Raw genomic sequence first — 12,787 nt, forward strand, 5'->3', positions numbered from 1 at the left:
AACCTGTTGGACTATAGCCTAGTGTGTGATTTTTAATAGGATTGATGACCACTGCTGAGGTTGCCGCTGGCAATTGATGACTTTGCCCTCTCAAAGTCAGATAATTGAAGTTTGGGGATGTTGGGGTCAGGTAAGGAGGAGAGTGGGGCAGTCAACAGCAGCACATTTTTGGTGGGATTTGGGCAATACTGGCTAAGCCAGCATTTAGTGTCCATGTCTGCAGTAGCGTGGTGCTGGAAAAGCACAGCAGTTCAGGCAGCATCCAAGGAGCAATAAAATCAATGTTTCGGGCAAAAGCCTTTCAGGCTTTTGCCCGAAACGTCGATTTTACTGCCCCTCAGATGCTGCCTGAACTGCTGTGCCTTTCCAGCACCACTCTAATCCAGAATCTGGTTTCCAGCATCTGCAGTCATTGTTTTTACCTTTATTGTCCATCTCTAATGACCCTTGGACTAATTGGCTTGCTAGGTCATTTCTTAGTTGAGTTAGGAATCAACCCCATTGTTGTGGATCTGGAGTCACATACGGGTAGATGAGGTAATGATGGCAGATTTCTATCCCTGAAGGACACAATGACCTGGGTGGGTTTTTTCCAAGAATTGATTATAGTGTCATGGACACCATTACAAAGAGTTACTTTAAATTCCAGCTTTTTAAAATTGAATTTCAATTCATCAGCTGTCCCAGTGACATTTGAACCCTTTCCCCTACAGCATGAGCTTGACCTTCTGGGCCACAAATCTACTAACCAAAAAGGGTCCTACCAAGGGGTAAACAAAGAAGACCCTCTACCGTGCTGGGAAGTTGCCAATTCTCTGAAGAGGTAGAATCTAAAAGGTGATAGGCAGAATATGATAACTGCACTTAAAAAGTTACACTACCATCAATTAAACAAGGGATTCTAAATTTGCAAGATGCAGGTAATAAAAGGTAAAATTGCTTCGTTGAAATAAATTCAATGATTCCCAGAAGAATAAAATCCCAGACTTCCTTTATTTCAGCATCGCACAAATAAATACAAGTTTTTTTTTGTAATCACATCATGTTCATGAATGTAACATTTATTACAGCTAAGTAACAGCAAGCATTTCAGCAAATATGTTTTAATTAAGTAATCAACAGCACCTCTATCCAAATGGATCAATTTGGCGACAGAACCTTTTTTTTGAAGTTCAAACCAGTAAAAACAAAGTGGTTAGTGTTGGTATGCTAGGTTCAGGGCAGCTGTGTTTAACCATTACAACTAAGAGAAAAATATATATATAATTTTTCAATAACAAAATCTCATTTAATATGTGCATCTGAAACATAATGTGCATCAGTTTGCATTTGTACATTCACTAATAAAGGTACCGAGATTCATTTCACAAGTAACATTTAATAAGAGGAAATATAATTGATAAAGTACTGCAGTATTTTGAACTCCTAGAGTGCCACATCATGTTATATGCCCTGATTGTTTAAATAGTTAACACATGTCCTTTTAAAACATCACTACAGTTTGCTAAGATGCTCTCCAAGGGATTGTCTGAAATGTTTTCGCTTTCCCTGATGCTCAGGGTTTAATGTACTGCAGATTTAAGGCAGTTTAAAGCATGGTTATTTGTAGTTCATTCTTAATAATAAGCCATATCATATCTTCCATTAACAGCCTGTGTAGAAAATTAACTTTGGAACACTGATTTTTTTTATAGCCTTTTAGTGGCCCTAATTCTCAATGGAAGAGAATAAACAGTGTTTAAGATAAGTAGTACATGCAAAGCAACAGGACAATTCAAAGGAAAGCACAGAATACTTTTTTTAAAAAATCAGGGAATATTATTTTTAAAATGTACTTCTTTGTGCTCAAGATGAAGGAGATTTGTTCCACTTTCAGCATTTTTCTTAAATTTCACATCATCAGATCAGCAACAAGCATCACCAAGTAAGGATGACAAAGGCTGGAAATACTTAAACCGGCCTGATGGATCCTCATCGACCTGAAACATTAACTCGGTTCCTCTTCACAGATGCTGCCTGGTATACTGAATATTTCCATATTTTATGTTCTGCTTTTATGTCAGATTCTCATTATAAGCAGTGTTCTTCTTTTCTATCACCAAGTGAAGTATAGTTTAATCAGATGTAAAGTGCGATGTGTAAGGGCCCAGTAGCAGATTTTTGTGTCAACAGCAGCAGTGTGCTGTTCCTTTCCTTTGCTGTATCAGTAATCTTTGTGGCCTTCCTGTGGGAGACTGTCAAAATTTATTGCTAGCCTGAGCCAAATTGTGAAATGTTTTGTGATATGTGCTCAAGCCCACACTGAAAACTAGATGAGGACTGTTCATCCTCATTACACATAGGACTCTTAGCATCAGAAAAATACAACAGCTTCTATTCCACTAGTCTGGCGCAAATTGAAATTTAAAGAGTGTATCTAATTAATATATGATGAGGAAGTGCCGGCATCGCACTGGGGTGGACAAGGTCAGAATTCACACGGCACCAGATGAAAGTCCAACAGATTTATTCAAAATCACAAGTTAGGTAGAGTGGCTATGCTACATTGCTCATAGTGTTCAGGATGTGCAAGTTAGATGCGTAAGCCACAGGAAATGTAGGGTTACAGGATGGGTAGGGTGATTCGTCTGCATAGGATGCTCTTCAGAGGGCTGGTGTGGACTTGTATGACCAAGCTTTTGGAGCGCTGCTCCATCGTCAGGTGATGCGTTGGACTGGAACCTGGTGCTGTCTGACTTCTGCCCTAATTAACATATAGTTAACAGTTTTACATGTAGGCCTGATCTTAATACCACGTAAGGTTTTTGAACGAGCTAAAATCTCAACCAGAGTGTGAGAATATCTTCAGATTTATGCAACGTAATGAACATACTTTCAAGGAATTAGGACAGACTTTTCTCTCCCTATAGTAACTCTCACTATCTTTGCATGAGTTCCCAATTCCGATCTATTTAGCCATTCGACAGTATGTATGTTTGGTTCTTTCCAGATAGAAACAGAGTTATGTTTCATGTCTGTCTGTCTCCGTGAGAAATCATGAGTTTTGATAGAAAGTCACAGGTCTGGTACATTAACTCAGTTGGCACATTACAGGCTTTTCTCAGTTATGTAGTAATCCTGAAATTGGCCTCAACTCTGGCTTGGAAACTAGGAAGTGGAATGACTGGTGCAATTTTTTTCAGGAGGCTAAATATAAGGCTGCCTCTGGGAGCTCTGTCCAATTCAAGAGGATGGACAGAAATTGGGGTCCAAGCAGAAGGTTTGTACTGCTGTCAGGGCAGCAACACACTGGGATTAATAGGCACTGCCATGGCTGCCAGGCATGCACCAGAATACATCATGATATAGGCATCTACCTTCAGAGATGTCAACAAACAATGAAGCCTGAAGGTCTCTACCCCAGGTGTAGAGACAAGCCTTTGAATCCTGCAGTAATGTTATTGAGGCATGCAGATGGATCCAATGACCATTACTACTGGGAGGTCACTTCAATTGAGCTGGCAGCCTCCACACATAGCAGGGACCACTCTATTGGTGGAAACTACCAATCTCATTGTAAAATTACCCAAGTGTGGCCACTTTTGGCTTCATGAATTGCAATGACAGCCGAGTTTGTTCCAAGCCCACCGCTGAAAAAGTTACAGAGGGACAATCTGAAACAACTTTCTCTCTAATGTCCTGACACTGCCCCCAAAACATGTCTCCATGCGGCTGACAAAATTCAGCAAGTTAACCTTCAGATCATGCAGATGCCACCAGTAAGAGATAGCCCTATTTTCCACAAATCAAAAAAAAACAAGTCCTTGACTATATACATATCTAACCCCGATGCCCAAACAATATTGTCATCATGTATGAAACCACCATTACGTCGATGCAATTATTTATGTTACACTTTCCTCAGTAACTAAATTTACTAATTTACTGTTGTTCCTTCGGTTCTAAAGGTATACTGTTACATTATATGTTCAGGTAGTTACTTTATTTGTTTTGTATATGGATTTCAATTTTGCACCAATTTTATAGGAGTTAGCAGTCAGAAATGTACTATTTCAGTTTTGTTCTGAGGTATGTGGAGTTCAGTAGCAATTTAACACGCTGCAGGGTAGCTTATGTGACAGTGTGAAATGACTGATGGCAAGTCAATGTTCCCTGTTATATCTCTCCTCATTGTATTTCTACTGACATGAATGGAAATAAAAGTCAGGAGAGCTGTAAAACAGGTTGTCATTTCAAACTGTTAAACAAGGTCAAAATCACCTTTTAATCTTCCCACATTGCAAGGATACTAAACAGCTAGAGTCCCAGTACTGACTTCATTTCCATTGGGTAATTAAAGCAGTGTAACTTCCTGACTTAAATTGACCAAATTAAGAAGAGTTTTGTGCTCATTATCAATTCCAGCTAAAAATTAAACTAACCTCAGTTTATTGATGATCTTGACAGCTGTCAATAACAAACATCTTTTAGTATTGATTCTTAGACAGTATTCAAACTCTCATCTCTAAACACTGAAGTTGATGTCTTAGTTTAATTGTTGTAATTATTCTTCACTCTAATCTTTGAAATTATTTAAATTGCCAACTGACTCACAACATTAGTAATTATCCTGAGACTGGGATTCTTGAGTTAATTACTATAGAAAACAACAGAATATAGAATGTCATAAAATAATAAGGATGAAAGAAAGATATTTGGCTGGTAAGGAGATGTTAATAGCAATTTAAAGAAAATTGATCCTCTCCATCTTTCAGAAGACATTAAATTACTGGAACAAAAGCAGTGTTACAAATTATAATAAATCAGGAAGCCCGATTGGAAAGGATCGTTGTTCATTGTTGAACACCAAAATAGAGCCATGGTATGCAAAGGCTGGTCTCAGACTGGGACAGACAGTTCTACAGGGAATCCCTGGATCTGCTTTAGTTTTTTTTTCCTGACTGAGTCTTCCTTATAAAAGGCTCAGGTGATGAGTTCCACTTGAGTAGACTGGATGTTAATTAGTGCTTCGCCTTGAGGGGGGGGGGGGGGTCTCACTCACTCTCACACACACACACGCACACACACCTCATTTAAAAGAAATCTAATATAAGGCTGTTTCTTAATCCAAAATAGTAAATGGCGTGCCTTCAATGAAGACATAACTATCACTTGTTGTAAAATGTGGAATAACTGAAGGAAACAAGAGATGCACACATCTAAGCAATTTAAGTACAACTTTCCATGTCTCTAAAATTCCCTCCTTACTTTGCAAATTGAAACGGGAGCTTTTAAAACTATTTGCTTTTGGTTAGGGTTTCAGCAGCAGTAGATTTTATTTTACTTAAGTTCACTGGAGAATTGCATTACAGCTGTAACTTTCATATGAGATATGGCTATCGTGCAGACTTGTGGTAAAGTAAAAGTGGCAAACATTTTGTGGGCCTGCGAGCTGGATTTGGTGGACAATGTGTAAATTAATGATATGAATGCAACAGACCATTAATAGGTAACATCTTTAAGATACAGACAGGGAGACCATTGAGCATGTTGCAGTGAGTTGCAACTGCAGATTTCCAAAATATTGTCTGAAAAATAGTCACCATAACACCAAGACTAACAGGCAATGATCCTCCAAGAGAGTCCTGAAGTCTCTCTGCTCATGTTTATTGATGTCAAATTGAAGGAATAGGCAGATGGTTGTAATTTTCCTTATTGGGCATTGGTATAACAATTTGTTGTCATTACTCAGAATGTAAAGCTGCAAGATACTTAATGTGAAAATTTCTGCATTGTGACTTCCATGTGGAATATATCATGGTGACATAGAACCAAACCTGTTTAAGACAGCACTGAGCCAAATATTTTAAATTTGTAGCAAAAATCCAAATCACAAATTAGCATGCAACATTGCAATTATTCTGACAATACTGCCCACAGCATTTTTTCTTAGCGGAACCTATATTTATGTCATCTGGATATTTGGCTCTCATTAGTCTTGAGTTATTCTAGAATAAAGCACATTGTCCTTTATTGTCATTAATTTGAAGCTGTGCGAACGTGTGATTAAACATGGTTAGTGATGGCAGAGGCTCATAATCTTAACACAATATGTGGTACTGTCCTGTATGTGGCAGTGTAGAGGTTACTGAATCTAATACTGCCTAAAAATACTGCTTGAAAAGAAAAGAAAGAGAAACAAAAGCATGTACAGCAATATTTACCACTTACGCACAATCTATGTTTAACTTCCTTGACACACAGATAGAACAATTTGTCTTAAAACTTCCTTGACACACAGAGAACAATTTGCCTTACAAGAATCAACAGCATGTCTTACTTAGCTTCCAAATAGTGTCTCCGGTAGAAAATGTTTTGCTTTGACAAAATATCCTTATTTTCAATGCCATTACAATTAAAATATTCTGGAGCAGAGCATTGGGTTAATTGTGTATTCTGTCCTCAAGTCCTCTGCATAGATGTTCAGTCTAACTTCAAAGAAAAACAATGTAACACTTGCTCATAGAGGTGGAACCCATTAGTGGAAGCTAGTAAGGTCAGAGGCTGTCACTGACCGTAGCACAGTTTGATAGACTAGTGAAGGTACAAATTAAAGCGTGCTTGGAGCAAGGAGGTCTAGAACTTGAGCAACTGTAAATCCTGTAAACTCTTCGGATTTGGCTTTTTTTTTCCTCTTGTTGCCACAGCAACTCAGTAGGCAGCACCAACATCAGCACTTGTTACAGGCCTGGGGAAAAAGATAAATGATTGATTATTAATGTGTTTGATGTCATTCAACTGCACAACAAATGGACTCACTTCCATCATACTGTTCATGTGTGAATTATGTTTTATAATGTCTTATTACAATAATGGTACATATTGCTTAAAAATGTGTACAAAATGCATAGATGTACACATACATATATGCAAATACATTTTATATATAAATACATGTGAATGTTCCAAATATCTTCTAATCACCCTTGGGATTATAGATAACACATTTAACTTCTGTCTGATTCAACTTTCCATCTCGTAGTGAGACTTCGACACAGCAACAAAGGTGAATATAGATTCCCAATTCCTTTCTTTTTTATAAAGTTAAAAGTCACACAACACCAGGTTATAGTTGAAAGGTTTATTTGGAAGCACTGGCTTTCAGAGCGCTGCTCTTTCATTGGGTGGGTGTATGCATCATACAACAACCACCCTGATGAAGGAGCAGCGCTCTAAAAGCTAGTGCTTCCAAATAAACCTGTTCAACTATAACCTGGTGTTGTATGACTTTTAACTTTGTACGTGCCAGTCCAACACCGGCACCTCCAAATCTTTTTTTATAAGTTTACACGTACCAGTAGGTTTGCCTTTCGAAAACAATGGTCCTAGAAGCAGATAGTTTCTAATCAATATACATTAGCTTCATATAGACAGCTATACTGCATATCTCAGTTCAAACGTCCCAATCTATTGCCCATCCTGGTACTTACATTATATAGGACCAACAGAAACTTCTCTGGTTTCAATACATTTGCCAAATAAATGTGGATTAAAGTATAAAAATCTACCACAGTGTTTTTTAACCTGGAGTTGAAAATATGAAGCAAAAGTAATGTGAATGGTAAACTAACTCAACTCAGCCATCCTAAATTAATTATGTTACAGATCATTCTGAGCTAAACATCATGTAATTGTATTCATCAATACATTTTCAGATGATCACCGCAGGCACAATAGGATAAAGTGAGGGTGATTCACTGGAACCATCAGGATGCCTTGGGTAGATTCTCTGCCACAATTCTTTTTTCTTGATATCAGTCTAAGTTACTGATACCAAATGGTGAAGGATGTTCACACAATGGTGAAGGCAGTCTCACTCTTAATAAGAAGAATAGGTTATTTTATATTACTGAATTGCATCAGAATTCCATGATAGTTTCTTATCAGATGTCAGGCTCAAGGTAAGAATATATATGCATTAATGCTACTGAAACATTTTGGTCCACATTTTAGACATTTGAGTAACTCCATGTCTTGTTACCTCTCCCCAAGAATTGTCCTTTACACTCTGATAGATGGAGCTCATCTTGTGACTCAACTAATATTTTCAGGTACCAACTACCTGATAGAACAATATTCTGCATACTGAAGATAATGATTTATATTTATATGGTATGTCTAATTTGATGCACTGTTGCAAGCTCATTCACAGAAGGAATGTAAAACAAAATGACCGAGTTCTATAATGAGATATTCATTAATGTGATAAAAATGTAAAGAGGTATCTTTAAGAAGGAAAATAGGAGGGGAAGCAGAAAGGTAGGGAGGATATTCCAGCCCTGGCGACTAGGTAACTGAAGGCATGGTGACCAATTGTGGAGTTGTTATAATTGAAAGTGCACAAGAGGTGAGATGCAGAGGGGTACAGATATCTCAAAGGATTCTAAGGCTGGAGAAGTTTACAGGGATAGAAGGGGCATGACCCTGATGAGGTTTGAAAACAAAGATAAAAATTTTAAAGTTGAGATGCTATTTGACCAGGAGCCAAAGTTCATAGAGGTGATAATGTGCAACAAGGTAAGCAACCCTTAAGACGTTAGCCCTCCAATGACCTTAAGTCAAAGTACTTCACAGGACTACGATATAAACAAGGTTTGATGCCATGTCACACCAGGTGATATTGGGGCAGACAGTAAAACGAGATGGGTTTTTCCAACAATTATTTCATGCTCATCATTAGTCTCTTAATACCAGATTTTTTTACTGAATTCAAATTCCAGCATCTACCGTGCCACTATTTGAACCTGGGTCCCCAAATCTTTAGTGGAGCTTTTGGATTAGTATTATAATGATAATACCACTAGGCTGTCACCATCCCAATAAAGAAAGAAAGAGACAGAAAGGGAAAGACGCTTAGGGAGGCTATGTACTCTAGGTTAGAATAAATCTAATTAATAACTATAACTTAAAAAAATTAAAACTGATGTGACAATTTTAAGAATAATAAAATGGCTTCATAGTGAAATAGAGGTTTAAATTAACAATTCATTTTTCAGTACAATAAAGATATAGGACACTACCATTTAATAAAAATACGTATGTGCCAAGTATGCACAAGCTAATTTTTGATCTGTTATTTAATTTTCAGTTTTAAAATTTTATCGTGGCTTGTATCAATATGCATCAGACAACAGATGGAATCTTAATGTACTTCAGGTAATTTCAAAAGGTATGTGCATGTAAAGTAGAACAGTAAAATCATGCTGCAATAAAGGAAGTACATTATGAGCACTGAAATATATCAGGTATGAACATGACATCAATAAATGAAGGTCAGATCTATCATGTTTGTTAAACTTTTTCTTGGATTTGACAAAATGAAAGATCTTTCACATGTCGATTTTGTGCTGATATCAGCTGTGGCAGCAGACACTACAAATAGCTACAGTGCCTTAGGCGAGAATAGGAATGAAAAAGTCAACTAAGGTTCCTGCTTCTGATTACAATCCAATAATCGCTGTGAAAGTGGCCAATGGAACACCACTGATCACAAGGTGGGAGTCAGGGGGTACGGTGGAGATAAACCAGCTCACTGTAGGCCATTAAGAAATAAATGAATATTGATCGAAAGAAAATTGGGTTCATTAAGGACAACTAGAATAGAATTTGAAAAGAGAGGTAATATCTGGTGAATTTATTTCAACTATTTGATGATATACTGGAGTGTATCAATGAAACTTATGAAGTTGATGTTCCATGGAACAAATTTTAAAAGACATTGATTCCTACAAGATGATAGAAATAGGGTAGCTCAATCAGCCCCTTCTATCAATTTTGCCTCTAAATTCAGTTACATATTATAGAGGAGATATGGCAATAAAATTAAAGCATATATTATTAAAGTACATATGGAAGCATGTGGTATCAATTTGTGGCTAATGTATAATTAAGTTTGGTCAATATGTAGTCTAACCAACATTTTTGAAAAGAGCAGTCAAGGTCAACACCATTAGAAACTATGCTGCTTCACAGCATCAAGAACCAGGTTCAATTCCATCCTCGGGTGACTGTGCAAACTCCTCACAGACATTCTCCCTATATCTGCACGGGTTTCCACTGGGTTTTCCGGTTTCCTCCCGCAGTCCAGATGTGCAAGTTAGGTGGATTTGCCATGGTTAATGAGGGGTTAATGGGGGGAGTTGGCATGAACTCGATGGACTGAATGGCCTCCTTCCAAACTGTACAGATTCCGTGATTCTATGAATGCAGACACAGAGGTGCAGCAGTGTTTTGTAACATGCATACAATGCTAAAGGCCAGGCATGGTTGCCATTTTTCGCCCCTGACCATCTACTGTTCCCTTCTAATTGCTAATCTTTTATTTCCCCGCTTCTGACTCGTACTCCCACCCCTCCCAGGAACCTATTTGAAACTTGCTGTTAGTAAAACACCAGTCTGACATTGAACTTTCCTTTGCTGTCAAGGTCATTTCCAGCAGGTGGGTGCAGCTTGCTGGATGCAGAAATGAGGAATCAAGGCTCAATATTGGCTGGGCCTTCGTCAAGAGATTTCCCTACACAGGGACCATTCCTGGGAAGCAAATCAAGGAGACAAACAATCCTGAGACATTTCCTTCAAATTATCTCTTGAAATCAGTCCCTTTATGATGAGTAAATTTTACATTAGTTCAATAGAGATGCAATTATTTAGCTGCCGATACTGTCATGCCAGTTATCATGGATTAATCTATCCAATCAGACTTAACTCACCGAATGCCATTTCCAACTCATTAAAATGACACACGCATTTTCTCCACAGTGGAATATAGATAGTTACAAATGTCAAGGGTTTTTTTGAGCAAAATTTCTAATGATTTATTGCTATCAATCCAGCAAATGTTAAAGAGACAAACATAGTGACGGAGAATGAGGGCAGTGAACTACATTGGAAAGGACCAACAAATAGAAAGAAAACATCATTTGTGGAATTACTGATACAGTATCATCAAGCTCACCCAATGCTGACTTTTCTCCATTTTTGTTTTCATCAGTCATTTCTGTCCCTTTGGTGAACTTTTAATTTTAATGCTAACAAATTCTAGGTGAAGTGTGTTCTGAATTAACTGCTTTCATACTTGGCTGCGCAAGCGATAACATTTCAAATTGTTTCATGAGTCATTTAACTTAAGGAGAAAGACTTGGCTTCTGTTCCCATTTTATTTGGATATACGTAAGGGAAATATCCAACACTCTCATTCCAAAAATAACTTTACTGTGTGCTTATCATACAGAGATGTTGAAGTTGCAGTGTAATTTTGGATAGGTGTCTCAATTGCACTATTGGGGAGTATGGTGTGAGTATCCTGAAGAAGGTAATCCCACTTCAATTAAGTCTAACAGAGCCTCCTCCAGAATAGTTATATTTCTGTAAGAAGCAGAACTGTGTAACTTTGTAGGACAGTGTGGTTCCAGGTGCAGGGTTTAGGTGGCCAAAGCGAGGTGGGAATTAAGGCAGGGGATGCAGACATTATTGATGTTTTTCATAAAAATAAAGAAAGTTCTTCTTGGGTCTTGGAATTTCCAAGTCAATGGTATCGTATAGTTAATACAGATCAATCAGTAATTTCATGCCTATTGCAGTGTTACAGACACCACTGACATAGAAATACTTTATTGTAGGCACAGAAGAATTCTTTGGGTTCTCTTCATTTCCCATTGTAACATCATCAAAGATTTCACACAAATATTGTGAATGGAGAACTTTGACCCCTTTTGCAATTATTCCAAGGATTTAGTGGTTTGCAGAACCCTCAAACCATTGGGTTTTCAAGGTATTAATTGGTATAATATTTTGATTACTTTCTATTAACTATATTGCTTAAAAAGAATGAATGCTTTCACCTTCACAACCTGTCGAGACCTCTCAAACAAATCCTTTGTTCCTGTCAGTTTGGACTTGATACAATGCTGAATTCAACAAGGCAAAGGACTCTGTGCATATTCATTGATTTTTAGAGCTCAAGAAAAGGAAAACTAAAGGCAGACTACAATATATGATTAGATTAGATTACTTACAGTGTGGAAACAGGCCCTTTGGCCCAACAAGTCCACACCCATCCTCCGAAGAGCATTCCCCTACATTTACCCCTTCACCCAACAAACCCTAATGTCAAAATAAAAAGATAAAAAGAAAGATCATTCCTTATAAACTAAAACGGAACTATTGACTGGTATTTTTAATTTGGATTTATGGAATTAGAAGCTCGTCGCTGTCCTGAACCTATAGTCTACTATTATAAAATAATTGAATCAACAGTTAATGTATCCATATTATATTTCTATATTAGGAGAAAGTGAGGACCGCAGATGCTGGAGTTCGGAGCTGAAAATGTGTGCTGGAAAAGCGCAGCAGGTCAGGCAGCATCCAAGGAACAGGAGAATCGACGTTTCGGTCCCTGAAGAAGGGCTTATGCCCGAAACGTCGATTCTCCTGTTCCTTGGATGCTGCCTGACCTGCTGCGCTTTTCCAGCAATACATTTTCAGCTCTATATTTCTATCTTATCCAACAGAGGTTAAACAGGGTTTAAGCTTGTTTATCATAAGCATATTGACACCTTCATCAGTCAGAGAGTCAGCAGGTAAATTGTTCATAATATATTATACGCAGTAATTTCAAACTCAACATCCTTTATCTTTATAGATTTTTGACATTCATATCGAAATAGGTAGATACATATACAGAACGAGTGGTACTCTTTATCCATAAATATGCCAGACACAAAATTTCACAATTATCCATGCATACTCC

The 12,787-nt window shown here is 37.6% G+C and overlaps 1 protein-coding gene across 1 annotated transcript in view; it reads right to left on the reverse strand.

Annotated features, from left to right (window-relative positions):
• Positions 1-974: 974 nt before the first annotated feature.
• cdh13 (cadherin 13, H-cadherin (heart)) overlaps positions 975-12,787 on the reverse strand; it is a 1,093,338-nt gene continuing 1,081,525 nt past the window's right edge. The window contains exon 14 of the mRNA XM_072595947.1: positions 975-6,727. Within this exon, the coding sequence (XP_072452048.1) occupies positions 6,720-6,727 (8 nt within the window). The 3' untranslated portion in view covers positions 975-6,719. The remainder of the gene's footprint in view (positions 6,728-12,787) is intronic.

This window comes from Chiloscyllium punctatum, chromosome 26 (genome assembly GCF_047496795.1).
Source record: "Chiloscyllium punctatum isolate Juve2018m chromosome 26, sChiPun1.3, whole genome shotgun sequence".
Classification (NCBI taxonomy): Eukaryota; Metazoa; Chordata; class Chondrichthyes; order Orectolobiformes; family Hemiscylliidae; genus Chiloscyllium; species Chiloscyllium punctatum.